General features: G+C 42.6%; 1 protein-coding gene across 1 annotated transcript; it reads left to right on the top strand.

Moving 5' to 3' along the window:
• Positions 1-390: 390 nt before the first annotated feature.
• Positions 391-18,655, top strand: zgc:92275 (uncharacterized protein LOC436885 homolog). Its single transcript, XM_035380063.1, has 7 exons — positions 391-1,068; positions 9,220-9,408; positions 11,599-11,777; positions 12,319-12,444; positions 12,559-12,678; positions 15,301-15,477; positions 17,801-18,655. Exons 1-7 carry the CDS (start codon positions 645-647, stop codon positions 17,960-17,962), a joined length of 1,377 nt encoding a protein of 458 aa, XP_035235954.1. The 5' UTR covers positions 391-644; the 3' UTR covers positions 17,963-18,655.
• The last annotated feature ends 8,948 nt before the right edge of the window (positions 18,656-27,603 follow it).

Raw genomic sequence — 27,603 nt, 5'->3', positions numbered from 1 at the left:
TGTTTCATTTGTCATCCGAACACTATTATGTCATTTAAAACTTAAAGAAAAAAATTCTGGCAGGTCTCAGAAGGATACGAACTGGGAAATATAATGTGATCTTTATTTTTCGCATATGGCATTGTATTTTTTTTGGGGGGTGGGGGGGGGGGGGGTGGACTGTACATGTAACAAATTAAATAAATCTCATAACATTTTTATGATACAATATTATATTATTTTGTAATTGTTCATGATATTTAAAATAGCATATTGATGTTATACGGCGGTCCAGCACAATTTAATCTTGTGTATTATTCAATTTTTTCCGGGGCTCACAGAAAATGTTTGTACGTATGCATTTATTCATCCTTCTGCCTGTGGGCGTGGCCACGATTGCGCGACTGTCCCAAGTCACGTCTCGTTTCCCTGGCGATTGGAGAGTTCAGTCTCCAGTGGAGTTAGGAAACACTCCCAGGCAGGTAACTAACGAAACCAAACAACACATGCAACTCTACCTGCACAGTCTATAGTGGATCTACAGAGACGCGGGAGGATGTGCGGTTTTTTATCTATCCTGGTCGGTGTAGTTTAAAACACCGATCACTTTCTGTGGGGGCAGCGTTTCTGGCACACCACGAGGTCACTCAACCTGCAACGCCGGGATGGAACGGTGCTCTGGCTTTGTCAAGGTGATCGCGGTGATGGCGATCAGTCTGGCCATTGGACTTGTGTTAGACGTGCGGGATACTTCCGACATGTTTATTGGTTTTCCATACCCGGAGCTGTGGAGGAAAGCGGGACTGGCAGGTGCGCCAGCCCGAGCTGCTGCCTGCATCCTCGCCGGGGTGTCCTTACTGGCATTAGGCTGGCTGTACAGGCTGATTTTCGCTCCCCTGGAGCTGCTCCGGACGGCCGACGAAGTAGGGTATATTGCAGAAGATGGTCGTTCGCGCGCACAGGTTGCCAACGAAGTGCGTAGGCGTCGGAAAACAGGGGAGCTACCACCAGTGTACCCGAACGGCTGGTATCGAGTGCTGGACTCACACACGCTAGAACGGGGCGACGTTAAGAATGTCACATTACTTGGTAGGTAACCCCCGCCCCCCAATCGTACATTTGCCAGAAACACCGCAAGTTACTGCAGTTAGTGCCTTATTAAATGGGACATGAATGAATAAAGAACATAGTGATTTTTAGTTGGGCTAATAGTGAACTGTATTAAAGCTATATTTCAAGATTTAATGGAACATGTATGGTGGCTATAGGCTATGCAGTCTGCTAACAGTATTAGGTGTGCACTTATATCTGACGTATAGATTCAGAATAAAACTGGCGGAGTAGGCAAATCCCGAATTAGCTTCAAGCAAAATCGGCATGTTTAGGTGATTTCTAGGACTCAATCCAACGTTGCATATTTATAAATTGCTGAAACAGCAAGTATATGCGCTCTACCTGAAACATAATTTCGCGTGTTCACGGTTTGTGCCTAAAATGCTCACTGTATAAGATAGCTTTTCAATTTTTCGACGATACTAGACTGACCCATTTTTATAGGGGGGATTCTGCAAAATTTGATTTCTGTATCTAGCTACCCGTGCCAATCCCAGGTTATCACTGTGCGGGGCAGGTCACTACTACCATGGAACTTTGATCTCTTTTTCCTACTTCGCAGATTTGTCACCACCGTTTCACAATGTTTTAGGAAATTATGTAATGTGGTATGGTATGCGACGTTATTATTATTTTTTTAAATATAGCTTAACTTCTTTCTGTTTCTGCATGTCAAGACATCTCAATATTGTGCCATACCGGAGTGGGATATCCCTGGCTCTATACACTACATGCTTTTGACTGAAAAGCCTGAAGGAAGCATTCCTTGAGCAGCAATGAACACTGAAACGCCGTATTCTCGAAGTACTGCGAGATCAGTGGTATCTCCACACGCTCTGGTTTACTGATAAATACTTGCTGACGCAGAAACGCCAGAATTACCCTTTGCCCACTATCATAATTTGCCTTATTTGGATGAAAATTTTAAATGGTCTTATTGGTTGCCAATTTCTGGACAGGAACCACAAAAACCAGTAGCAATTGTAGGAACAGTACCAACATAATTCTAAGTTGTATGGATACACCCAATTACATTTCAATTGTACGGTATGCAAATCATCAGAGGATGCCTGATCCTTTCTGACTGATACTATTGTGGAACTCAAACACACCTCCGTGGCTACTCAGTGAAGACACAGGACATTTAAAGATCTGCCTTTTACACTAATTCACTTGCGTTCTGATTAAAATAATAATTTTTGCCCTAATATGCCAACTCACAATAATGACAATGTATGTTGTTCTTAATTTTATAATGAGCCTTGTAACGGATGCGGAATGAAAGAAGCTGATGTTTTGGCATTTGGAATTTTGCCTCAGGCTAATAATAAAAAATTACTCTGAGAGTGATTTATGTTTTTTTTACTCATGTTTGGCGAGAAAATTTGAGCAGGCTGGTGAAAACGTGGGTAGGCCGACTAGGTGAGTTTTTTTTGGAATACATTTTTAATCGGCTACAATACAAAGATGACAAGCTCATGCATTATCTTAAAAAAGCTATCGAGTATGACAACTCATTTTGACTGTTCATTCAGATTAAGCGCGTCCTCTTTGAACCACGCAATGCAATCACGGTTGTGTAAATATGGTTTATAAACAACACAAACAGACACCGAAGATGATTGGCTCAAAGAAACAGAAGTAATTATTTGATTGTGGTTGAAGTCTGGACCATCGGCAGTTGTAATTTTAAAAAACCCCTCAGAATATCTGCGTTTATAGAACACAGTATATATTTTCCCCTGGGCTTTGGGCCTCTTTCTGTGTAAAAAGCACAAATGTGACCGCTGCTACATCACCACTGGAAAACTTATTTTATGCTCGGTTTATGGGGCAATTTAGACATCTTGATTTATTGTGATATCACATAATTTTACACTGTATTTGTTTATGTTTTTCATATTGGGTAGTGGGTCCTCACTCTTGCCTTCTCTTAGAGGCCTCAGATTCAGCGAGTAATGACCAGTCGCATGTCTGGTAGTCATGTTAAAAACTTTCATCCCAAAGGCAAGGGAGTCCTCTCCTTAATTTATGGGACCAGGTTGGATATGTCTAGCTGACAGTTGGTACTGTGAGACCCTAAGCACCATTTCATTGTGTTGAACCTTTGGGTTGACTTAGACCTCAGACTTAGACGTGTTCTGTTGTGCAACAGTGCAACAGACGATGACTCAAGTTATGTAACCATTTTACTCACGCACTGTGCACAAAGAGGCATTTCCCTCCCGCAGAGACCATGTGTCCCTGTCATTTATATGAAGGCACAAAATTTGTTTTAATGGTCGCAGGTAAAGTTACTTTTTAGAATGATATATGCATGGCAGTCCCAAATCAGCTGTGACGGTTAGGTTCCTGAAAACCCTTGTAGTTGGCAAGGCTATAGGCTTATAGCGAATAGGCAGTGAGGTGACACAAATACGGGTAGCACCAATTAAAGTTGCCTGTTCCACCACTAAACACAAATAAAAAAGACAAGAGCAACTAAGAACAATACCTGTTGGCTCCTGTACATTTTTGCCTCTAGCCCCCTAACGGCTGCAAACGACCTCTTTTCAGAATCGCACAACAGCTGTAGGCAGCTACAGCAGGCTGTGCAACTTTTCAGCACAACCAATACAAGTCTACAGTTTGTACTGTAGAAATGCACATACATACAAGATTCCTTACTACAGAAGATAATGAACTTGCTAACTTGGGTGGATGATTTTCTGTGATTCTGGTCAATAACTCACTGAACCTGAGAATGGTGAGGAACTATACTGTATGACCAAAAGTATCTGGACACCCCTTGGTCTGGAGCTGTTTTTTTATGGTTTGTAGTAGGACCCTTGGTTCCAGTGAAAGCAATTCTTAATGCTACATCATACAATCACATTCTAGACAATTCTGTGCCTCCCCAACAGTTTGGGAAGGCTCTTAACTACTTCAGCATGACAGTGTCCCTGGGCACACAGTGAGGTCCATATAGAAGTAGTTTTGATGAGAACGGTGTGGAAGAACTTGACTGGCCTGCACAGGTTCTTGACCTCAACCCCATCCAACACCTTTGGGATCAATTGGAAAGCCAACGGCGAGCCAGGCCTAATAATCCAATCAGTGACCGACCTCACTAATGCTCTTCTGTCTGAATGGAAGCGAATCCATGCAGCAGTGCTCCAACATCTAGTATAAAGCTTTCCCAGAAGAGTGGAGGTTGTTTTAGCAACGAAGGGTGGACCAACTCCATAGTAATGCATTTATTTTTGTATGAGATGTTGGATGTCCACACACTTTTGGCCATGTAGTTTAGTTGAGTGAAATGTCAGGGAAATAAAATGATAATTTTTGCTAATATAAAAAAGTTAATATTGATATTAATGAATATTAATGTATTCCTTCTTAGTGATACATGGCTAACAAACTCATGCTATTGCTAACATTTATTGGGTTATTGAATTAGTCTATCAGAATTCTTTATTAATTTCACAGAAAATGTACATGTGTCTTCACTGTGGGCATGGCCCTCTCTGTCAGGTTATACTGTGTGGCCATCCTGCAGATGATCAGTTGATCTTCAAGTGGATCAGATTAGTCGCTCAAGGGCATTTGGACTCTGTGAACAGTTATGCTGCAGGCCTGCAGCTGCTGACCTGGCAGAAGCAGAGTCAACAGAGCACACTGTGAACCCTTGCAGGCAACCAGGGAAATGGATCAAATTATCACTGCACTGCAGGCTAAAGCCTTGCAGCCTTTGTGAATTGGCTTTTGGGATGTGAACCTTTCAGAACAAGGCCTGGCGTCGGAGGTCTAGTGCCTACATGGCTACTCAGCTGTGGTCCTGTGCAGGGCTGCTTGGCCCAGCCCCCGGAGTGCCACAGTGTCTGCAGGGCTACTCCACTCTGGTGGTAAAGGGCCACACTGACTGCAGTATATTGTTTCAGCTGGGAACTTAACCTTCAGATTGTACTCATTCATGAGTTAGAGTGACTTCCCACTGGTTCTGAGATTGCAGTCGTGCCCCCCGGTAACCAGTTTAGTTCTTCACATATAATTGTTTTAATAATATATATTTTAACTATGCAAACTTCTACAAATGTGTTAATGTAGTTTTCATTACCTTTCGCCCGTGTAGCTTCATGCTATCATGTTACCATTACGAAGTGTTTCCAGTTTCCAGGCAGTTTGGTTTCCTCCTCTTGAGAAGAGAGATGCTAAACAGTTTTTTCTACTAAAGTTGTGTTCCTTTAGCTCTACTGCTACTTTGCTAATACCTACAGATTCCCTACAATTTTGGCCATAGCCACAGTGACATGAAATCAGTAAGCACAGTAAGCAGCAACCTAACCCCCACTTACCTTTGTTCTCTGTGTGCAGGTATCTGTTACCATGGCACGTTGCCAAGGAAGCACCTTTTGTGTGCCTGGCTCTTTTCCTTTGGTGGAGAAATCTCAAACTGGCTTTGGTAGCCTGTTTGGTTTGTGGGGGTCCAGATTGTGGAGTTGATGGTTAAGGGTGCCTGGGAAACCTTTCAGTAGGCGTAACCTGTAATGAAAGGCCTGTCTTTCCAGCTTGATCTGAGTGCCACCTGAGGTGTGTCTTCTGAATATTTGGAATGCTGTTGAATGGAGTGAATTATTAGACCTGTTGTACAGTGCCTGCGGTTGCTCTTTGGAGACAAGCCCACTGAAACTAGTTGGTGTGACTGTCACTTCTTGTAGAGATTGTGATTAAACTGAAAATTGTTTTATCAATCTGATCAATTTTCAGTTAGATTATTGCAGTTATTGTCCAGTTTGAATACTGTACTTTTCCGTTGTAGTCTTTTTTTGATAAGAGGTGGAAGTGGTAAAGTGAACAGTGTGCATTTCTTGCATAAGTGTTTGGAAATGATCACACAGCTGACCTTGGAGTCCGCCTCCAGCACAGTTACACTTCTCATTACATTGCATGGGTGAAAGCCGACCTCATGCGCAGGCAGCTGGAGTTGTGAGCACACTCGCTACTTGTGACCTTGTTTAGAGGAGCCATGGTAGGGGGAGAGGGGTATTGTTGTGTGTGGGAATAAGGAGTCTCAGCTTTTTGTGTCTAAGCTGCCTTATCAACACATGCTTGCTCATGAACGTGTGCATGCACACGTTCTCATGCATGCACACTCACATGCTGACATGCACACCAGCCGAGGTGTAAAGTCCAGGGGTCAGAAAGTAAAAGTCCTGCCATTTGTTTCTTCTGCCTATGAACTCAGCCAGCTGATTTCACTTATTAGTTCTACCCCCTGGCTGACGAATTGTGCTTCTTAGCAAATTGAGGTGAGGAACAAAATACTGGGGAGAATAAACTTCCAATAATTTGTTAAATTGAAATTAAAGCCAAAGGAGGCTATTTTGAGGAAAGTCATGTCTGAGATTACTTTTAAGTAAAACTCATCTTTGTGTGCTATTGCTGGTAGAAATTGTAAAAAGAATGTTTATAATTTGGTTTGCTATTTAGGCTAGTAAATGCACATATATTTACACACATGCACGTATATTCTTCTCTTGCGAAGGTTTTTTAACAAAAAAACACTGGTGGCCTAATCCTTTTGGCCCGTACTGCAGTAGTCTTATTAGCTCAAGAGCAAAATATGAGTTATTGCAATTTATGGTTGCTGTGCCAACATAAAAGGCTTGTCATAAAATACATAAAAATACATACAATTTGTAAAAATTAAACAAAGAGCGAGAGGTAGGCTATTTGAATAGAGAAACATACAGACCAGACCAGTGATATCCATAACACAGTCCACATCAAGTCCATATTGAGTCATGGATATGTGATATGTTTGCACATTTTTGTTGTTCGTTGCACTTTTGTAATGAGTTCTCTTTTGTGAAAAAGACAGATCTCAACATATGTAAGTACTCTAAAGAATAAATAGGCTAGATAACATAAAAACTTTACAGCTAGCTATTACAAATGATTAATTAATTAAGCAAATTAATTACTAATTGAGCAGGTGACAGATAGTGTATTACAGTTCAGTAATGCTAATATTCATTTTAAACTTGCAGGTTTGTGGACGTAATTATGAGAATGACACATTGATGGTTTTCTGTCCATTCAGCCACGGGTTCACTGCAAGCTGTACGATCGACGGTTCAGTCCCACTGTCTGTTAATCAGACGGGTATTGGAATGTAGCGTGCCTGTGTGATGACTGACAGCCCAGATGTGAATGAATGGTTGATGAGTTCTCAGGAATGCGGTGCCCACAAACGGTCCCTCCAAGAGCGCTCTTGAATTGGCAAAAACCAGACACCCGCCCCGAAAAATATAATTCACCGTCCCGCCAGCGCTGGGTCACAGTGACATGGAGGGGCTCAAACTGCCCTTGAAGCAGATAATTGGGAAATTACACCTGGGCTGAGGGGGCGGGAGGCGGGGTGGGGAAAATATGTGCATATTGTGCCGGTGTGTTAGACTTCTGTTATTTATCATGCACGTGTATTGTGAAATGGCAGATAAAATGGGTAATTGACATAGGCTGAACAAGTGGGCAAAAAACCAGTTTACTTTCTCAGCTGAAGGGCTGATTGTGTCATTCAGATTCCAATGAACTGAGAGGCTCATACAGTATTATGTGTGGGTTAAGTATACGTGGTAAGTATGGTGCAGCAGGTGAAACTTGCATTGCAACAGCAGCTTTACGCAAGAGCTGCTGTAGCAGGTGTAATGGATAGTGTTCATCCTGCAGGTGTAATGGATAGTGTTTATTACACCTGCAGGCTGAATTGGTCACCAGGTTCATAGTTAATAGTTAAATTGTTATACGCTTACTGTCAAGTAATCCATGCGGTCCAAAAAGCCTTTCTCAGACTCAGTGGCTCAGTGAAAGATGAAGTTTGGCCAGATATCTATGCCTGGCGACTGTCCTTTTGCTGCAGCGTTTTTATCCATTTTCAAAGCTTTTTCAAGTGAAAGGAACAACAGTTCACAAAAGAAGTATGTGATAAACTACAGCAGCCTATCATACAAGCAGGCAAGGAAAACAGATTCATAGAGAAGCAAAAACAAGTTTGAAACGGGTAAGACCGAGGAGCTTGGGAGAGTTAAACAGGGATGCAGCAGCCTGCCAGACAAAACCAAGCGCAGTGCCAGCTTCTCCGGGCTCTGAAAGACTGCTGGCAGATGAACCTCTGGCAGAGGCCAGACTCAAGTCGGTAATCTTCCCAGTGAGGCAATGGCTTGGCAGGGTGGGTAAGAGGAAGAGAGGGGGGAGGAAGTGAAAGAGAGTGAGGAGGAGAGGGGGAGGAGGTGAAAGACCTTGCGGAGGAGAGGCGGAGGTGAAAGAGAGTGAGTAGGAGAGGGTGAATAAGCTGGAGGGTTGCTGTGTCCCATGTGACTCTCCAGCGCCAACCAGCTTGGCCCACCTCCTGAAAGCAATGCTGCCTTCTATGAATATGGCTTATCTGTGGGTGAACAGCTTGATACATGCTTAGCAGTTAAAGTTGTGACATAGCATATTTTCAGAGAATTGGTGGGGCAGTAACTGTTATTATTATTATTATTTGATACATATATTTGAACAGTGAATATGGACAACCTAAACCATTATTTTTGTCACATACCTGTCCTGTTGATGGAGTTTGTAAAAGGTGCGTTACTGGCAGAGGTGGGTAACCCAGCTTCAAAGAGTAAAAAGACTGACCATGTATTTGCTCCACCAACTTGCACTAAACCAGCTGATTACAATAATTAGTTCTCCTATCATGCTGAAGAGTTATGCTAATCAGAATCAGCTGGTTTAGTGCATGGTGGTGGAGAAAATACATGGTCAGTTTTTTATTCTTTGATGCCGGGTTACCCACCTCTGGTTACTGGCCCAGCTGTGAGGTGAATGGTTTGGTGCTGGTGTGGTTCACCGATGACAGTAGTTGACAAACCTCTCCTTGGGTACCCCTAGCCAGATCCACGTTTTTGATGTGTTCTACCTCAACTATACCTGATACAACTAATCTGTGGCTTGATTAATTGCTTCTGGTGTGCTTGAGGTGGAACATATCAAAAACCTGGATCCGGTTCGAGGTTTGGGAACCACTGAGGTATGATGGCATCACACACAGGGAATGGTGACTGGACTGGCCTGACTGTCTCCCCCTCCCTTCCCCAGGTGAGCAGGTGGCAGTGTTTCGCTCTGAAGACGGGACGGCCTACGTGGTGGATGCCTACTGCCCACACCTGGGCGCCAACCTGGCGGTAGGGGGACGGGTCGTCGGGGGCTGCATTGAGTGCCCCTTCCATGGCTGGCAGTTCCGTGGCAAGGATGGGAAGTGTGTGAAGATCCCCTATGCTGACAAAGGTGATTGACCTCTGACCTATTAACAGTAGTCACCGGGAAAGGGTGGGGGGCTTATCTTCTGATGTCAACTTCTCGTAGTATATAACAATAATAATAATAATAATAATAATAATAATAATAATAATAATAATGAAGAAGAAGAAGAATTTCTTACTCTCAGTTAAACAGTGATACATATAGCTGTCACCATAACTGGAAGAACAGTAACGATGTTAAGTCATTTCTGGTTGGTGTTACACAACATGCAACTGCCAAATACTTTTCTGCAAAATATTATGGATGGTGATTTTCAGTTTTTTGCAGATAGAGTGATCATATAATGTGGTTAATTCCAAATTGATTCCTAGCATGGGGAATAATCTATTTTTAGAACGCATTGGTCTGACTCGATAAATTCTTAAGCCAAATTATACTTATTACAGTGTGAGCTTGATGTCCATGAAAGACTGAGTAGCTTATAGCTCAATTTCGTTATCGTTTAGCTTCTGTTTTGAAGATAATTAAATAGTTGACATGCTAGCTATCCATGATAGCAAACATGCTAAGAGACCATTTTTACCTAAAATCAAACAGAATTTTAATATTAGGTAACCTGGCTGAGGTATATAAGGTATGGTATATTTGCTGGAATACTTAAGCAACGTTTCCATTGCAATGGAATTGCATATTTTGAAACACATGTTTTCATTACAATTGACGGCGGTAGCAGCCTGAATTCGCCTCGGGGAGTTTCCTTCAGCACAGGGCATTCAACATGCGTAATGCTCAGCCCCTGGGACATTATCCCGCTTATACAAGAGCTTACCTACAAGAAGCATAATTGTAATCAAAACATGCATTTCAAAATATATATTTGCGTTACTCTGTTCATATTAGATGAAGAAATATCCTCTGTTTTGGATTGGATTCATTAATAAATGGTACCAAGTAACAACATAGTTGTACATGCTTAGCTGTTATGAGAAAATTAAGTAGGCACGTATCGGACGAGTTATCGATCCATCTGTTACTTGAATTCCACTGACACAAAATTCAGTGGAATTCAACTTCTGTAAAATAAAGAAATGTAGGAGGAACCTCGTCTGTCACAGAGCCACAGTGAACTTGCCAGGCCAGACAGCCGCAGATGTCACCATGGTTGCAGACATCAGCCATCTTCAGAGAGGGCGCGTTCCCATGATTGGGCCACACCGCAGAGCGTGCTTCATTACATTTCTGATTGCCCCATGTAACAGAATATTTCATCCAGGAGGGAAAATACTGGTGAGGGCTGATAATCACACTTTGGGGTCGTATTGGACAGCGTAGTTTTCCATCAGCACCATCTTTCCACCAATCCCATCTGGTTGTTGACCCATTTGTGTATGGCTGCGTAGATCCTCCCCCCGTACTCTCTGCGCCAGAGTATAGCGTCATGTGTGCAAGTACACAGATACTGAAACAGAATATAGCCACCCACAATCCCACAAACACGACCGTCTACAAGCTCATGTCCAACAAGGGTTTTCCTCATTAGCCACTGCTATCGCTTTGTTGAAACAATGTGTGCATGTGTGTTAGCAGGTGGTGAGCAGGTGCACACACTAAGTCAAAGGAGCTACACTCTAATACGTTAAACAAGTCATTTGTTTAGGAATAATTTCTCTCATCATTTATACCAGACTCATTTATAATTTCTGTATAAATTATTCAATTATGTTGTTTTTGCTTGTAGCCTAATTGTTCTTTATTTTGCTGTATAGTGTTTCCCCATTTGTAACATGGTTCCACAGCAACGCGCTGCTTCTGGGTTATTGGCTATTGGTTTAGGACCCCTCATATTTGGCCTTATGACCTACAACCACATTTATGCTTTTTTACACATTTACATTTATACACATTTACACCCACATTTACCTTCTCTGAATTGAATTATTCTGATCATGGCTGGAGGTGGTTGTCTGGCAGTCACAGCTAAAGGTTTCCAAGGATTGATGTGATAGGTTTGTCTTGCATTGCAAGGAAATCATTCAATGCAGTGATTACAATACCTCGTGGCCTGGCTGTAATGAACAAATGGGCTGAATTTATATTGTTTACAGTTGTTGAGTTGCCTTTTTGAACAGTACCTTTTTGTCAGCTTGATGTGTTCATTTGTTGTTTAACTTTAGTTGAATTTTTAGTTTTTTTTGTGTGATGTACCTGTCCCAGTCCCGGAGTTTGCAAAGGTGCGTTGCTGGCCCAGCCGTGAGGTGAACGGGCTGGTGCTGGTGTGGTTCCACTGCGATGGTGCTGAGCCCAGCTGGACTGTCCCGGAGCAGGTGGAGATCACGCGCGGGGAGTGGGTGTACCGCGGCCGCACCGAACACTTCATAAACGCGCACATTGAGGTCGGTGTGTCCCTGCTCACGCGTATGTCCGTGTGTGTATATGTGTCAGTGTGTGTTGGTGTTTTTTTGTGTTCTGTGGTGCATACACGCATAAATGTGGGTGTGTGAATTCTTGGGTATGTGCGATTGTGTGTGTGCATTTAAGCATGTCTGTGTTGTGTGTGTGTGTGTATGTATGTGTGTCTGTTTTTGAACATGAATATGTACATTTCTGTAAATGTTTTCATATCAGTGCGTGTACATGTATACCATATGAATATGCATATTTGTGTTGTTCATGCTGTTTGCGTGTTGTTTGTATGTTTCCACTGTGTGTGTAATCAAGGGTTGATGCGTTCAGTGCCATGCTTGGGATAGGTGGAGAGTGTAGTAGTAGTCATAGGATACTGATTCTTTGTTTTGAAAGAACCTTAATGCAAGTGATTGAGGGAATGCGATAGCTTCAGTACCGTGGCAATCATCATGCTTTGTATTTCCACCACCACCAACTCACCTTTTGTCTCCTTCTCCTCCTCTCTGTCACCTTGACTGCCCTCTGCAGGAGATTCCTGAGAATGCGGCTGACATTGCCCACCTGGCACACTTGCACACGCCAGGCATCGTCAGCGGCGTGGACCTCCGCTACACCAACAGCAAGACCTGGGAGTTTGTGCGTCACGACTGGAAGGTGAGACCAGCAGGGGGCGATGTCCAGGACTGTTTGAAACTGCACAGCTTTTTATTTTCTTATTTATGGAGAGAACTCCCTTCGAGATGGGTGAATTCTGTGTTATTTGGGCAGGTGGACTGGAAACCAGAGCCGGAACCCAACCTACATTGCTCTGAGATGCTAGTGAAACATGCGCTCACTGTGTTCGGCCGGCGGTGGCCACTGCTGGACCTGGATGTGGTGGCCAGACAGGTGCGTACAACAGGGCAAGGGTGTTGATTGGGGCCAGCTGTGAGCTCTAAATTATGCAGTGCTTTAGACATAAACCCAGGCCCCATGTCCTCTGAATGGATATTGGTGTGAGTGCAAAACAGCAGACTGGAAATACTGAGGCCTTTTAAGGCTTGCTGCAGATGGGGATTCTGCTGAATCCTGGTGACAGTGAGGTCAGAAAAGAAACAGTGTGATAATCTCTCTGAGAATGAGGGAGTGCATGTGCAGGCATGTTTGCATGAGTAAGACTGTGTGTGTGTGTGTGTGTGTGCAGTGCGTGTGTGCTAGAGATCTGCATCGAGCTAGAAAAGAGGCCCTGAACCAGCCTGACAAGCCCTAGATCGAACCCAGTAGAGCCCGATCTGTGAAATGATGAGACAACAGCACCATGAAGCACAATAGAAAATAAGGCAGTGTTATTCGCAGGAATTGCTTGTGAAGGTGCTTGTGATTTTGGAGCAAGGAACAGCACTTCTGCCAGCTGTTTTTCCTGCTGTTGTGTTACACTTGACGTTAATATATTTGTCGTTTGCACTTCTGCAACAAACAGCGCAGGTGTGACTCGTTTTTTTTCAGTAGGTTCTGTGTTTGCATAAAGTTTGTTTGTAAAATAGAAGAATCATTTATATTTTAATGTTAGTAATGATCAGAACAGGCTAGCCAGCTAGCTTTAGGGTCATTTTCCCCTCTGGTAAACATTAATTAATTTGTCGCTCATGTGCTGTCAAATACTTGTTTTGATTTCTTAATTGAGCATAATGGTACACTACAAAAGCTGGAAGCTTTGCACCATTGTTGTCAATAGTTGTTAACAGATGGCGTAAATGTTGCTACGCTACTATTTGTAAACGTCCGGTGTTGTGTATGTGCAAAGCGTTTGTGTGGGTTTGTGTGAGAGTATGTGTGTGTGTGTATGTTTGAGAACGAGTAAGTGGGTCTTTCCGTCAGAATTCATCTGGGATTTTTTACATGCTTATTTTTACAATTTTCCTCATATTTGTTTCAGGCCATCTTTGTGTATTAAAATGAATAAAACTGAATTTTAGATATGGTATTGTGCATAGTTTAACTGATACAGAGGTCTAAAGTTCCAAAATGGCTGCCACTTTGGGGGGATTTAACACTTTTATCTGATAGTATTTAAGGAAATGAATGAAATAAAAATCTGAGTTAACTTATAGTTTATATACTAATAGTATAAGTATACAGAATGGAAAGAACACAAACAAGTACAATTTTGTCACAAATATGAATGTAGTAAGTTTGAAAATGAGATCAACACAAATCTTAAAGAATGAAAAGTCATATGTGGGCATAATTGTACACTCATTCACAAATAAAGCAAGGTGATATAATGTTGATATGTGCACCAGTTCATCATCCATATGGAATTCCTTCACCGTAAAAATCTATTTATTCTTAATCCTGATTATGGATTATGTATTGATACACTCTTTGAACGCAAGCAAAGGGGGTGGCATTTCACAACAATAAACTGTAGGAAGTATAATCTTGCACACTGAGGTTCTGTTCCATCCCCAAAACAATTATATATTTAAAAGCTTTGTGTTTTTAAAAACAGGACAGTAGTTTACAACAGTGTAGTTTTCCTGTTGGAACAATGAACCAGAACAGCAAACTCAAGTAGACATTATAACAGGATAAAACCTATAAAATTGTAGTAGAAAAAAAATAAAATAACTCCTTCATTTTAACATGAAGGAGTTATGTAAGGGTGATATCCATTTCCACAAATTAGCTGTGTGCATATCTCCATGAAAGGATGAAAGAATGAGGCTGAACAAATATTCCCACGTGATTTTCTTCTGTTGAAGATGCATCACCACCGTTTGCATGTATAACCATTATTTTGCATAGTTTTTGAGGATTTAATAACTTATATTGGCTCCCCTTTTAATCCTACACAAAGAATAGGATTCTTTTTCTTTTGTTTTTCACTGAGATACAGACATCTGAAAATAACACTTCAGTAAAAGGCAGCCATTTTGGATTATCGTTCATCATTTATTTCTCAATAACTATTTGGTGTCTGGAGCTCTAACTTCAGTTTTATTCTTTACGGATAGGTTAGGCATATGTGTATTGAAAATGAAGGGATTCTGAAGAACATGCCCGACAGCCTAGTCCATTTCTGGTGGAATGACTCATGTGTGTTTGTGTATGTGTGTGGGAGGTGGGGTCTGCATATGTGTGAGTAATGCTGGCATGTATACCTATAGGAGAGAATGTGTGTGTCACTGTGTGTGAAAGAGTGTGTATGTGTGGCAGTGTGTTTGTGCATGTGCACGTGTAGTGTGTTTGTGCATGTGCACGTGTAGGTTTTTCTACGAGGGTGTGTTTATGTGGGCTGCACGTGCGCTGTGTGTCTGTTTGTCCATGTTATAGGTAGGCCTGAGAAGTGCTGTGATTCTAACCGGTATGTGTGTGGTTGTAGGTGGTGCCTGGAGTGCTGTGATTCTAACCGGTATGTGTGTGGTTGTAGGTGGGGCCTGGAGTGCTGTGATTCTAACCGGTATGTGTGTGGTTGTAGGTGGGGCCTGAGAAGTGCTGTGATTCTAACCGGTATGTGTGTGGTTGTAGGTGGGGCCCGGCCTGGTCTTCCTTCTCTTTGACCACAGCTTCCTGGGCCGTGGGCTGATCATGCACTGCGTGACCCCAGTGGAGCCCCTCCTCCAGTGCGTCTCTCACACCATCTTCTATCAGAACAGCATTCCGCCGCTGGTGCCAAAATTCATCTTGCGGGCCGAATGCATCCAGGTAAGGCTCAGTCAGGTGACTGTTTTCATCAGTCAGGTAAATCCACTGTGTTCTCCCCTTTGGTCATGTAAACTGTGTTTTATTGTGTTCCCCTTAGTGAGGTAACTGTCCTAGTTATTCATGTAACTATGTTCTAATTCCGTTATAGATATTCCGGTATCTCTGTTCTCCTCAGTCAGGTAACTGTTCTAGTCATTCAGGTAACTCTGCTCAGTGTTTCTCCCAGAAAGATGCTGACAGGGGCAGGGTAGAGGGGGACTTGCTGAAAAAGTGCTAACGAAGTGCTAGCCAGTTACCCAACATCTCTGCATTTTGCCACATATTCTAAACTGCTTTCAACCCATGAGATTCTGACACATACTACCTAGTGGAAGTATTTTATTTGTTCATTATTAATGTTACCCAATCACATCAATTCAGGACTTATTTCAGAGGAAAGTATTGGTCCAAATGAATGTCTTTCAACTTTTGTCAACATTTCTGTACTTGCTGCTGTTTTATGCTCTGTTAGAGGAAATGCCATGCAAGGTCAGTTGCAGCATGTGTCTCCGATTCCCATGTGTCTCATTAAAGTAATAAGATTCACATTCCTTTGACATGGTTAGCATCTGTTCAGTGCCCTTTACCAACAGGCTATTTAATAAAGTTCAATCAGGACAACTCACATATTAAAATATTTACATGAATATGCAAATGCCTTTTTGGTTTGGCACTGAATGGATCTGCTTCTGGTATTAGTGCAGGCGCCAGCGTGCACTACCCTGTCTAACAAGGGAGTACTATACGTCTGTGCTGCTAAACAGGAGGAATACCAGAACAACCCCCAGTATCTAGAAACAGATCCAAACAACAGGTAGTGCTGGGGGTGGTGGAGGGTGAGCGCAGTTCTGAGCAGCAGCTGTGCAGCATGCAAAGCAGCGTAGGCGAGCAGCAGCGCCGAGAGGTCTGATCGTTGATTTAAAAAGGCACTCCATTGGTGATGTGTGCCTGTGATTGGATGGGTAAGAGAAAAGTGTCGTGTATATGCAATTGGTTTGGTTGATTGTGGAAATGTGCGAGTATGCGGTTACTGGGGCCGACCGATTGGTTGGCTGAAATTTTGGGTTTCCTGACAGAACTTGCTTTACGCATTGCATGCGTGCCGCTCATTTGTCGTCTATAAAGTTCATATTTTATATCGGTAGCTAGAGTGTCAGTTAGTTATGAAAGCCTTTAGCTGAAACAGGGTACGTAATGCTAGTCTCACCCAGGGGAAAACCCTGCTGTTCTCCTCAGTGTTCTAGTCATTCGGGTAATTCTGTTCTCCTCAGTGATGCAACTCGGAGATCATTACGTAGATCTGGGCCTTAAGCCTGCAGTAACATTTAAACTCCACACTGAGTGGTAAATAGACAGCAGAGGAGGAAAGTACAGGTTCAGTAAGTCAAATTCCTCCACAGTATTTTGCTCCAATCACCTGGATTTGCAAATCAGCACAATTCTCCTGCCAGGCAATAGAGCAAATTTGTGAAATCAGCTGGTTGAGTTCATGGGTGGAAGAAACCCATGGCTTTTACTTTCTGACACCTGAACTTTCGGCCTCTGATAGACACCACAGCTATGCTAGTTACATGTTCACTTGAAGTTCTTGCTTTGGCTCTGTAAATGCATTTGTAAAAAAACTAAAAAATGAATGGACATGCATTTGGGTACATTTTAAGGAGGAACAGTTGGAAAATAAAATATGTTTTATTCAACACAATTTAATGGTCTACCCAACAGAATTACAACATCCAGAGTTAAGGCCAGAAATGATTAGTGGCAGAGTGCCAGTTGTGTAATGCTCACATAGTTATGGGGAGGACCCAGGAGCACTATACTGGTGGATTTGCTCACTGTGAGTGAGGCTAAATGCTAACTCATCCAGACATGGAGTGGTCCATAGAGTTCCCAACACTCAGCTTAATGTGCCAGGGCTTTTAAGGACAATACTGTCCCTACTGTCTCGCCCTCAATCCCACACACTTCTCTAATGCAAGCCAGGGATGTTCATTTCCAGGCCTGGAGGTTCGTCTCCGTCATCTCCAGCCGCTAATGCTCAGAACAGCCGAGGGGAGATAAACTGATTCAATCAAGACAGTTTTCGTTAAGTGGCTGTCTGGAAGCAGAGGCCCCCTAGGCACACACGGGGAAGCTCGCTCCGGTGTGAATAATTGATCGCCGCTGGAATGTTGGCAACAGCCAACCCCAGGAGCAGCACGCCTCTGACCTCAGGAGGGGTCTCACGGTACAGGCCTTTGGATTAAACTTTAATCTGAGGCAAGGCTTTGTGCTTCTTTGACAGTTTGAGCGGGACGTGATGATTTGGAACAATAAGACGTACATCTCCAGGCCCATGCTGGTGAAGGAGGACTCGTCCATCCAGAGACACCGGCGCTGGTTCAGCCAGTTCTACAGCGAGAACAGCCCTCGACTGCGCTACCAGCACGACTCATTGGACTGGTGACCTTTCACCCCGGTCCAGAAGGAGGGGCCTGCTGGGAGATTGCGAGGCAGGGCACAAGCTGGAACTTCAGGCAGGGAGAGATGGTGAGAGGGAAAGAGAGAAAGCATGTTCAGAAAAGTAGGTACGAGAGGGAGAGACCGAGGGAGAAAACAGAACTCTTGTGAAAGTTAGATAAAGTTGATTTGCACCTACTTTTACCTTTAGTTGTCATCAGGGAACCACCAAGAAATTTTCCACTTTCCTCATAAACTGCAAGGAGAGTTTTAACTTCTTTTTTCTTTTTAATGGGATTTCTCCCAAGAGCAAATGATTCATATAATATCTCTCAATACATAACTGCAAACTTTCCCAGTCTTGTGAGTTTTGTCCATAGGTCCTTTCATAATTCTTTGTAAATGAGATGCCACATTTGTAGAGCTTTGTGACAGTACCTTTCTTTGGAGAGCTATATCAAGGACAATTTCACTGACTAAGTCAGGGGAACAGATAGAGAGGGAAGACAGAGAGAGAGCGAGTGGAGAAGATGGGAGGATGAGGAGGACATAGAAAGAGAGTTCCGGTATAAAATAGAGGGAACAGAGAGGGATGGCAACAGGGCCCGGAGGGTGATAGAAAGGGGACGAACATGATTGAGACAGGAAATGGGGAGGATGTGTCCTTGCCCTGCGGTGATATTATCTTTTGTTCATTTAATGAGACACATGGGTGCGCAGTGTCTGGTTCACCTCCCTTTATGACTGTAATAATGGGGCCACATTCCAGTCGTATATTGCGCCGAGGTTCTGCCCGAAAACCCAGCATAATTATTCTAGCCAAGCAGTGGGAGCGTTATATACTGAACGTGTGTAACCTTCCTGTTCCTCCTCACTCTTCTTACATCATTATCTTTTACTGTATATCTCAAAATCCTTGTAAGTCCACGACCACATTTTTAAGCTCAACAAAACCAAACAAAAGAATAAGTGATGAGCTCACCTTTATCTGCAGTCTAGGGTGTTCAGAACTGCGTCGAGCCTGGATTTGAATGGCCAAAGGGTTTCTTCCTCTACATGACCTGCCAAACGATTCCACACGTTGACTTTCTACATAAAAGCATTCTTCCTGATATCAGTGCAGAATATCCTGAACTAATTTACCCATATGCTTAGTTTGACCGGACACGTCCTCTTTTTGGGACTAAAAATATCTGTCCGGGTGGAATTTCTAAATTCCCGAAAATATCTGGTTAGGTTTGCTTGTTTGATTAATCATATAAATAATGGCCTGATATGTTCATCGTGCCTGCCCATCATTGTCCTCTTTTTTTGAAAACCAAAATATCCACCCTACCTATGCCTCCTCCTTCTGCTAGCAGTACTCAACTTGAAAAATCGACCTACCACTTCCCTTGGTGGCGTCAGGTAAATCAAAAGATTTTTCCTGCATGTTGCCTGAATCTAAGCAGGACTGCTCTTGGTTACTATGTGCTAGGTTGGAAACCCCCTGGGAAAGCTCTTTGTTGATGCCTGAAGTGATATTGACGGGCCAGTAGGGGGTAGTCTTCCCCCTGGAGAAAGCTGACTATATGGTGTTCCTGTACAGTGATGGAAATTCTGTCTCAATGAGCAAAGGTGGTAAGTCTAGGAGTCAGAATTCAAAAGTCCTGCCATGTGTTTCTTCCACCCCTGAACTTAGTTCTGCCTCCTGGCTGAAGAACTGTACTAATGACCTAATCCAGATGATTGGATCAAAATACTGCAGAGTATTTTTGAATTCTGAACCTGGATTTTCCACCCCTGTTGATAAAGATCTTTTTCAGATATATTAAACCACAGTCCTGACTGATGCGGCCATTAAAAGTCCTGTGCCACTTATTGCAAAGAGTGGGGAGAGTGTTCCCTTTGTCCTGGCCAAATTTACAACCCAGCAGTGTCAGTCTGCCCATTTTATCGTCCCTTGGTTGACTGCCTTAATAATTCCCTCCCTCTTCTTCAGCTGATATGATTACAGGGTTCTGGCACAAAATGGCCGGCAGATGGCTGCGACACAGTGATGGCTGAAATGAGCTTCCTTGTGGAAGGTTCTATGCACATGAATTTATTATTATTATTATTATTATTATTATTATTATTATTATTATCACTGTGTAACTGCAAGAATTTTATTTTTACCTTAATTTTTAATATTTAAAGGCATATTATGCAGGATTTTTTAATCCTCGATGTGGTCCTGTGTTTACAATCAAAGCAGTTTCCTCCTCTGTCCTCAACCCTGCCAACTCACCCCCATTATTATATTTTATATGCCTTTATATGCTGTTTTTATTTTAATATCTCCATTATTTGATAGCTGTTGCCATCGAGGAAAAGCAATTACAAGGCTGACTCTGGTTTTTGAACGAGCCCTGTGGCTTGTCGTTTCACTTCGCTGTACTTGTGCTTCATCACGTCTGCCATTTCAGTTGCTAGCTAGCTACAAATGCTCTGCTAAAACCTGATCCCACTCCATGGGCTCTGTAGCCACACCCACCCATCGCCACACAGAAAAGAGCATCATACACAAAGAAACATCCAAACACATCTTAGAAGATGACATACAGGCAGAGGAGTGCGCAAAATGTGCACAAAAACAGAGATTGCTTGTGTGCATCATACATATGACTAGGTGTGGTTATTTTATGATATTTTCCAGGTGAAAGCCCTGCATAGTATACCTCTAAAGGTATACTTCGTCGCTGTAAGTTCCATGAGGATTTTTGACTCTCAGTCCCTGATTTCAATACATTTGGGGCTCTGTGAATGCCAATACCTATTTTTCTGATTAATTAGGGAATTGAAGAATGTCTGAGGGATTTTTGAGCCTGTCCACCTGTCCATTGCGACTGAAGGACATGTAATTGTCCCCCTATACGTTGTAGTTTGAATGTCTGTCCCAGTATTTGGGACTCCCTGTGGGGTAATACTGCGGATTCTCCCATCCTGTTGTGTACCAGTGTGTTCACTGTCTCTCATTCTCTCCCAATCCCCATGTCTGTCCCTCGACCTGTCTCTCTCTCTCTCTGCATCTTTGTCAGTGTGCAGTATGTTAATTAAGGGAGCATGTGCCAAGTGTTTCATGTTCTAATGATATACAGAAGCTGTTAGATTTGCATCTGATATACTTGTCATCTGGACTGAAGCGTGCCACTTTACAGAGGTTATATATAGTGAGTCTGTGAGAAAAACAAACCCAGGAAAAGCATTTAGCTGGACATGCCAAGAAGCTACCAGTCCCAACAATTATTTTGTTAAAGGCTTTATCGTAATTCATATTTGATTTTTTAATTGATTGATTTTTTGTTTATTTAAAATCTTTATTACTTGATTCCCTTGAGGCTTTCTTTCACAAATGCTTATTTTCCCCTTTCCAGGAAATGTAAAATATATCTCGCAGCCCAGTTTGATTAAATGTAAATAAGAGTTTTATGGGAAAGAAATGGCTTTTATTCTGTAGCAAACAGCCTGCGGTGCCTTTTAAATCACCGAATGCTTTTGAGCTGTTTCCCAGGCCCGTGTTTGCAATGGCGGAACAGCTTGCTGAGCCGTCGTCTTCAATGGCTCTGGCTCTCCCGAGCAACATGACTGACATTTACCAGGGCAACGAGCCGCTCAGCACGGTGGCACTTCTGACAGGCAAGCGCATCTGAGCACCTGCTTAGCGGACGCACAGCTGGGCCGCAGGACCAGTTCGGTTACGAAAGGCACGCGCCTCGCACACCGCGCCGTCTCATGTTCTTTAAACTGTCCCATTCGATATACACTTACGGGAGAAAATTCATATTTCACGTACTCTGAATGTGATATATAACCAGACAGCACGCAGTGCTTTCATATATGTCTGTTTATGTATTTATTTTTTTAAGCTCTGCTTTACATTTGGAACACATATCGTTCATTACATTTATTTTTTGTATAGTTTCAGTTATTCTTCTGTTCCAGTCTGAATGTCCTGTGATTAGCCTACTTGTTTGTGCTGTCCACACTCCTCACAGAATGTCCGTTTTATGAAATAATGAACTGATAGGGAAACAGCAGATTGTGTTTTACAAATTGTACAGGTAATCAGTTAATGGTGGTTACTTATACAGTACTTTGAACTAATTTTACATTTTTAGTTTACCTCTGCAGGATTTAAAAAAAAAAGTGTTTGGTTTGTTTCCAAATGACTGTAGCAAACTTATATGATTTGAATTTACATTGTGGTTTACCAACAAGATGAAATGAATTGCGAGTGCCCATGTCTAAGAATCAGTAACAACTGAATTTTGACTAGGTCTATGAATATGAAGCCTGTAAAACAATGTATCTGAGAAAAAAAAAATTGGTAGTAAATTGTATTCCACAAAAATTTTAAATAAACTAGTTTTCTTTTATGTCCTTATTTTGCTTATTTTTGTGTTTGTTTTTTGCTGACAGCAATACAGGTATTAGTATTATGTTAATGTTGATTTGTTTTTTAATTGTAAAAATGTGTTATATTTTGTAAGTTTTGTTGTTCTCTTTTTTAATTGACCAGGAAATTGTTACCAATCCCAAAATGCTTTGCAGTAGCCTGCTACTACTGAAACCTTGATACAAGCTGTGCAGTAGGTTCTAGTGGCCACCAGTGAGAAGGTACCTCTCCAGTCCACATTGTGAATTTGATAATTGCTGCTACATCTGTTACGAACCTGTCTGGATGATAACTGCAACCTTGGCAGTGTGTGGCAACCTTCTGAGGCCTGTGGTGAGAGCTTCCAAATTAGTCTGCCCTTCTTTTAGCAGAAGAAAAAGAAACGCTGTTCATGTGCTTTTTTTGCTCAACAGACAACACTTTAGCCCACAGCTTGCTTGCATCATCCCAATTTGAGCATTGCTCGTCTAATGCCACAGGGCAACAGCAATGCGCCAATCCTGTTTTTTATTCCCGCATCCTTTTGGTATTCATTTTGTCATGCCAAATTTCTGTACTGCGCATATATCGGAAATACATTCATCAACATCACCCCCCTTCCCTACCCAGGCAAGCCTCATAACTCCCTTCCCTGTTCGGCCTCTTTGTTCTTAAGTCATCTGTGACGATGCTCAACCTCGCGGTGTTAAGGTCATCTCCCCTGCCACGACACCACCGTTTCTGCAGCATGGTGCCAGATTTGTCTGTGGTGCGCCCTGTGATTCCCTTTGTTGATCTGGCCTCAGTTCACAGTCTCCCCGCGGCCATCTCTTTATGGTCTCGTGCTGGGTGGGATCATACCGTGTACTGGGATTGTTCAGCAGACTGCAGGAGCACTGGCCGGCTGTGGACGCTGGCATTGCCGTTACCAGCGGATGGCGCTGGTGTGCTGGGATATCAGATGCAGCAGGGAACACTTTCACCCATTTCTTAACCCCTTTTCAACTGTCAGTCTAGATTTCTTTTGCCAATTCATTATCACACCAGTTTTTTTTTTACCAGATCATCAGTGATATTTGTTTTCAAATGCCATTCTTGTCATGTGCTGAGTTCATGTCAAACTCTTTAAGGTAGTAAAACTGCGCCAGTTTTAAGAGTCTCCCTTCTGGATGAGTCCTGGGTCACCATTTGTAACGTTGCTGTCTCAGCTGCTACACGACCGGGCGGCACTGCTCCTCCCACCAGAACTGAGCTTCTGTACAGGTCTCTGTCTTAAGATAACTGGACAGCTGTGCTGTACCTGGCTACTTTATACCTCTCTTTTTCACTCTGTTTTTGCTAGTGCTTTCCATCTTATCCATTTACTGCAGTCTTACTGGCCATGTCAGTCCATGTCTCCTGCTTAACTCAGCATGAACTCCCTTCAGAGTCAGAGAACGTGAGGTGATTACCTCGGCTATGATCTTACCTTAGCGATCAGTGGTTACGACATGATGACATTGTATAATGAGAGAGGCACTTGCTCTTTTTCTTCTGCTCAAGGGAATCCGGGAATGCAAATCAACATTTTTTTTTCACAGTTCAAACAGTGTGAGTGGGAATACAGCCATGAGACCACTCAGCAAGCAACTACTAAATATTACAATTAATCCTTAATGTGCAAACAATGGTTGGAAGCCAAATTTTTAATGAGTTCTAATATTCTGATATGAAAATACAACAATGTGTAAATATTGATCTGAATTAAACTCAAATTTTTCCCCAATTTGGTTTTATACTTATAGAGTTGAACTCTTTTGTGCATATATATTATACATTATAAAATTATACCATGATTGAAAGAGGTTTTTTGAAAACCATTTAAACTAGTTCCAGTCAAACATAAGCACCTACTTCCACAGAAAGAATGCTGCGAAGAGGGCGAAGAGAACGGTTCAGAAAAGACATGATGTGCCTCTCATTTCTTCATGATAATAAGCCTCCTTGATGAAGAGAACTTTTAAAATAATTAAACAGGCCTCAGGAAACATCGCAGGCTGGAGATGTAATGGTCTTCAATAATGCATGCGGGGAAACATATGCTACAAAAGAATCACATTAAGTGTGCAACTGGAAAGCGAGGCCTGACTGTTCATGCTTAACTTGCTATCTGCTTAATATGCCTTTCTACTGTAGCCCCTCCTGCACTTCTGAATTTAGCAGAAGTGGTAGGCACCAGCTCCCTACTCCCCAAGTCAAATGAAAGACAGTGTGATGCGTGTCCAAGCTATAGCATGCAGGAGAAAGCGAGGGGCATTTAAGGTCTTCCTGATTGGATAAAACGAAACACTGGCTTAACGGTTTGGATTAGTGTTCGGGATGCCGGTTCTGCAAGCTGTTGCCGTTCTCTTCTGAAATGCTTTTGCTTCTGTGCCAAAAGAGTCTCAGTTTTTCTGTCGCTGTTTTATTCTGCCACTGTATATGACAGGGTGATTTAGTTCATTCCACCGAGCCCAATAAATACCGCATAGGGTCCAGTGATGAAATGGTGTGCCTTTTGTACGCTGTTGCTGCAGCGACCCAGTTTGGGAGTCACTCTAGTATGATTTAAAAGAGCCCGGAGCATCTTATAGCAGGAGCGGGTCTACTGCCAAGTTGTCTGCCTGGTCCTTGTGTCTCAGTCTTTCTGAATAGGGCAGGACGACTCTTGCTTTCCAGTGATTTCCTTCAATTAACCGTGTGAACAGTTTGGCCACTCACAGCCGAGGACTCAGAAGGCCTGAAGATAATTGGTTAATTGTGTGGAAACTTGATTGGTTGCTCTGGAATAGTGGAGAGTTTTCTATACAAGTCCTCCCTACTCCACCCCCCCCCCCCCCCCCCAAGTGGAGCTATTTATGTGGTGTCTCCCGTACTGGTTTCCCTCCTCCCATGGGTGTGCTGCATCAGCGTCTACTAATTCTGTCCACAACCGAAATCTCCACTTTAAGGACCATGCCAAAATTATGATAACAGATAAAGGGATTTCTGTTTGTGTGATTTTGAATTGTCTTAATGTCTGTGTGCCTGTCCCTGAAGTACATAATATATGTGCAGTGGCTGCATGTGCATTTTTACATTAGTATGTATTGTGGTTGCGGTGGTACATAGTACACGTAGTATGTGAGCATGTATGTACGGGTGCTGTTCAGTCAATATTGATATGTGAGTACATTTAAGTGTGTGTGAATATTCACGCATGTGTATGCATTTATGGAGTGCCGTTGTGTATATGCATTTGTGCCTATTTTTGTTTATGCATGCACATATTCCTGTGTGTGAGTGTGTGCAGGCGTGTGCCGGTGTGCGTTTGCACATTTGTGTGCATGCCTGTAGGCACTAGTGTAGTGTATGAGGGCGTGCGTGTGAAAGGGTGTGCAGACCAGTCTGTGCACGTGTGAGTGCATGTGTGAATGGTGAGGTCGTAGTCACCTTGGCACTTCTGCTTTTCGGGCGCTGTAGTGACGAGCGTATGCGAGGACTTCCCGTCGCCGAGCAGAGGCGTTAAATGAAGCCGCTGTTACACCGACTGCCGCTGTTTTATTGATGTGGAGGGCGGTGGGGGGAGGGGCAGCGAACGTGGCGCGGGCCAGAAGGAACCACGCCGGCCCTTTGATTGTGTGGCTCTCAGCAGGACAGGATCAGAGTCCTCGGTGGGTCTGACATAAAAACCACACACTGGCTCCAACTGTTACAGTGCGTCTGTGTGTGCGTGTGTGTGTGTGTGTGTGTGAGAGAGAGAGAGAGAGTCAGAGAGACAGAGAGAGAGAGGGGTATCTTTGATTCCCCTTTATTTTGACAGTTAAAGGAGACATACGATTTTTGTCCAAACATTTTTAACATAAAAAGAAAGAAACAAATTCAAATCAAAACGACAAAACAAAAAAACAACAACCCCCCCCCCCCCCCCCCCCCCCTCATATACATAAGAAATACCGCCCTCCCCCCAAAAAGAGAAAAACAAATAAAAATAAGAGAGCGAGAGATCGAGAGAGGTCTATAAATAAAATATTTGATGCACATTCCAGCTCCTATTAAGATTCAGGAAACGAATACAATAACGCTATGGTTTAGACATGGTATTACGGCATCGCCAGTAGTTACCATTAGGCGATGTCTGCTTCAGTGGCTTCCATGGCTTATAATAGTTCTTTAATCCACAGGTTTCATTAAAAAATGAAATGCTGATGGGTCCCAGTTTAGGCTACCCACATCGCAAATATTGAGAATGCCCTTGCGTATTTTATTCTTAAGGTCTGTCCTATTCTTTTGGATGCTAAAAGCGTTTACTACCACCGATTACGCCGTTTTAAAAAACTAGCTTGAGCCAGAGATTCTTGTTTCCTTGGTAACCGAGGTCTGGTTGAATTTCTCGCTCTACTGTTCTGGAGCGTTCTGTCTGTGGAGCCCCAGTAATAGATGCACCTCCCATTTGGATTAAGCATGATATTATGTCTAAGCAGAAAACATTTTATTTCGATTGCTTTAATAATCCCGTTGTTTTCCAGGATACTATGTAAAATATTGTTTAAATGCATTTATTATTCATTTAACATGAGCATGTACGGTTATGAATCATTTAATAGGATTGGATGAAGAGGTGACTGGTGCCCTGTTGGTTTGGCTTCACATATTCTGTACTGTGAAATTATTCATACGTTCTAGACAAATCGATGCAATCTACAAAAGAATCGTACGTGGATTTGTCCATGATTGTGGAGATTAATTCACGGATAACGTGGTTATATAATGAAACAACCGTAGATGAAGAACACTGATCAACAGTGACATATGCTTGGTGGTGTGGTGCTTTTAGGGCAGTGAAATTTTAAAGTAAACAGATTTACAGTTACAGTTTGCAGATCTCTCAGGTGGCGTTCAACAAAAAAAATTCTTTCACTAGAATGAACAGATTTAACATACATCTGCCGTCTTATTCTGAGCTCCAGGCACTGTCTCTCTTTCTCCATACACATGTACATATAATAATTTTATGTGCTCATTGTTAACGTGCTGATTCACCAGTTTTTCCTACCTTGTCACACTGAAAGCCAGTATTACATCGATTACATCTTTACTTGACAGTAAACTGTAAGAGAACTATATAAAGAGCCAGGTACTGTGTTTGAAATGATTCGTTACTCAGATAGAGGAAAAACCACTCGATCGTTCAAGCAAAACACAAAAGGAATATCGAGTGGGGGTCCGTGGGCGGGCACGCGCCTCAGTGCGCA

Source organism: Anguilla anguilla, chromosome 10 (assembly GCF_013347855.1).
Source record: "Anguilla anguilla isolate fAngAng1 chromosome 10, fAngAng1.pri, whole genome shotgun sequence".
Lineage (NCBI taxonomy): Eukaryota > Metazoa > Chordata > Actinopteri > Anguilliformes > Anguillidae > Anguilla > Anguilla anguilla.
The sequence above is the reverse complement of the archived record's forward strand: the minus strand, read 5'-3'. Positions and strand labels throughout refer to the sequence as shown.

Bases quoted from the DNA above. Each gene is read 5' to 3' on its own strand.
- zgc:92275 (XM_035380063.1), top strand. From the start codon at position 645: ATGGAACGGTGCTCTGGCTTTGTCAAGGTGATCGCGGTGATGGCGATC. The intron at 1,069-9,219 runs GTAGGTAACCCC...TCCCTTCCCCAG, and splicing joins TAAGAATGTCACATTACTTG to GTGAGCAGGTGGCAGTGTTT. The intron at 9,409-11,598 runs GTGATTGACCTC...TACCTGTCCCAG, and splicing joins GATCCCCTATGCTGACAAAG to TCCCGGAGTTTGCAAAGGTG.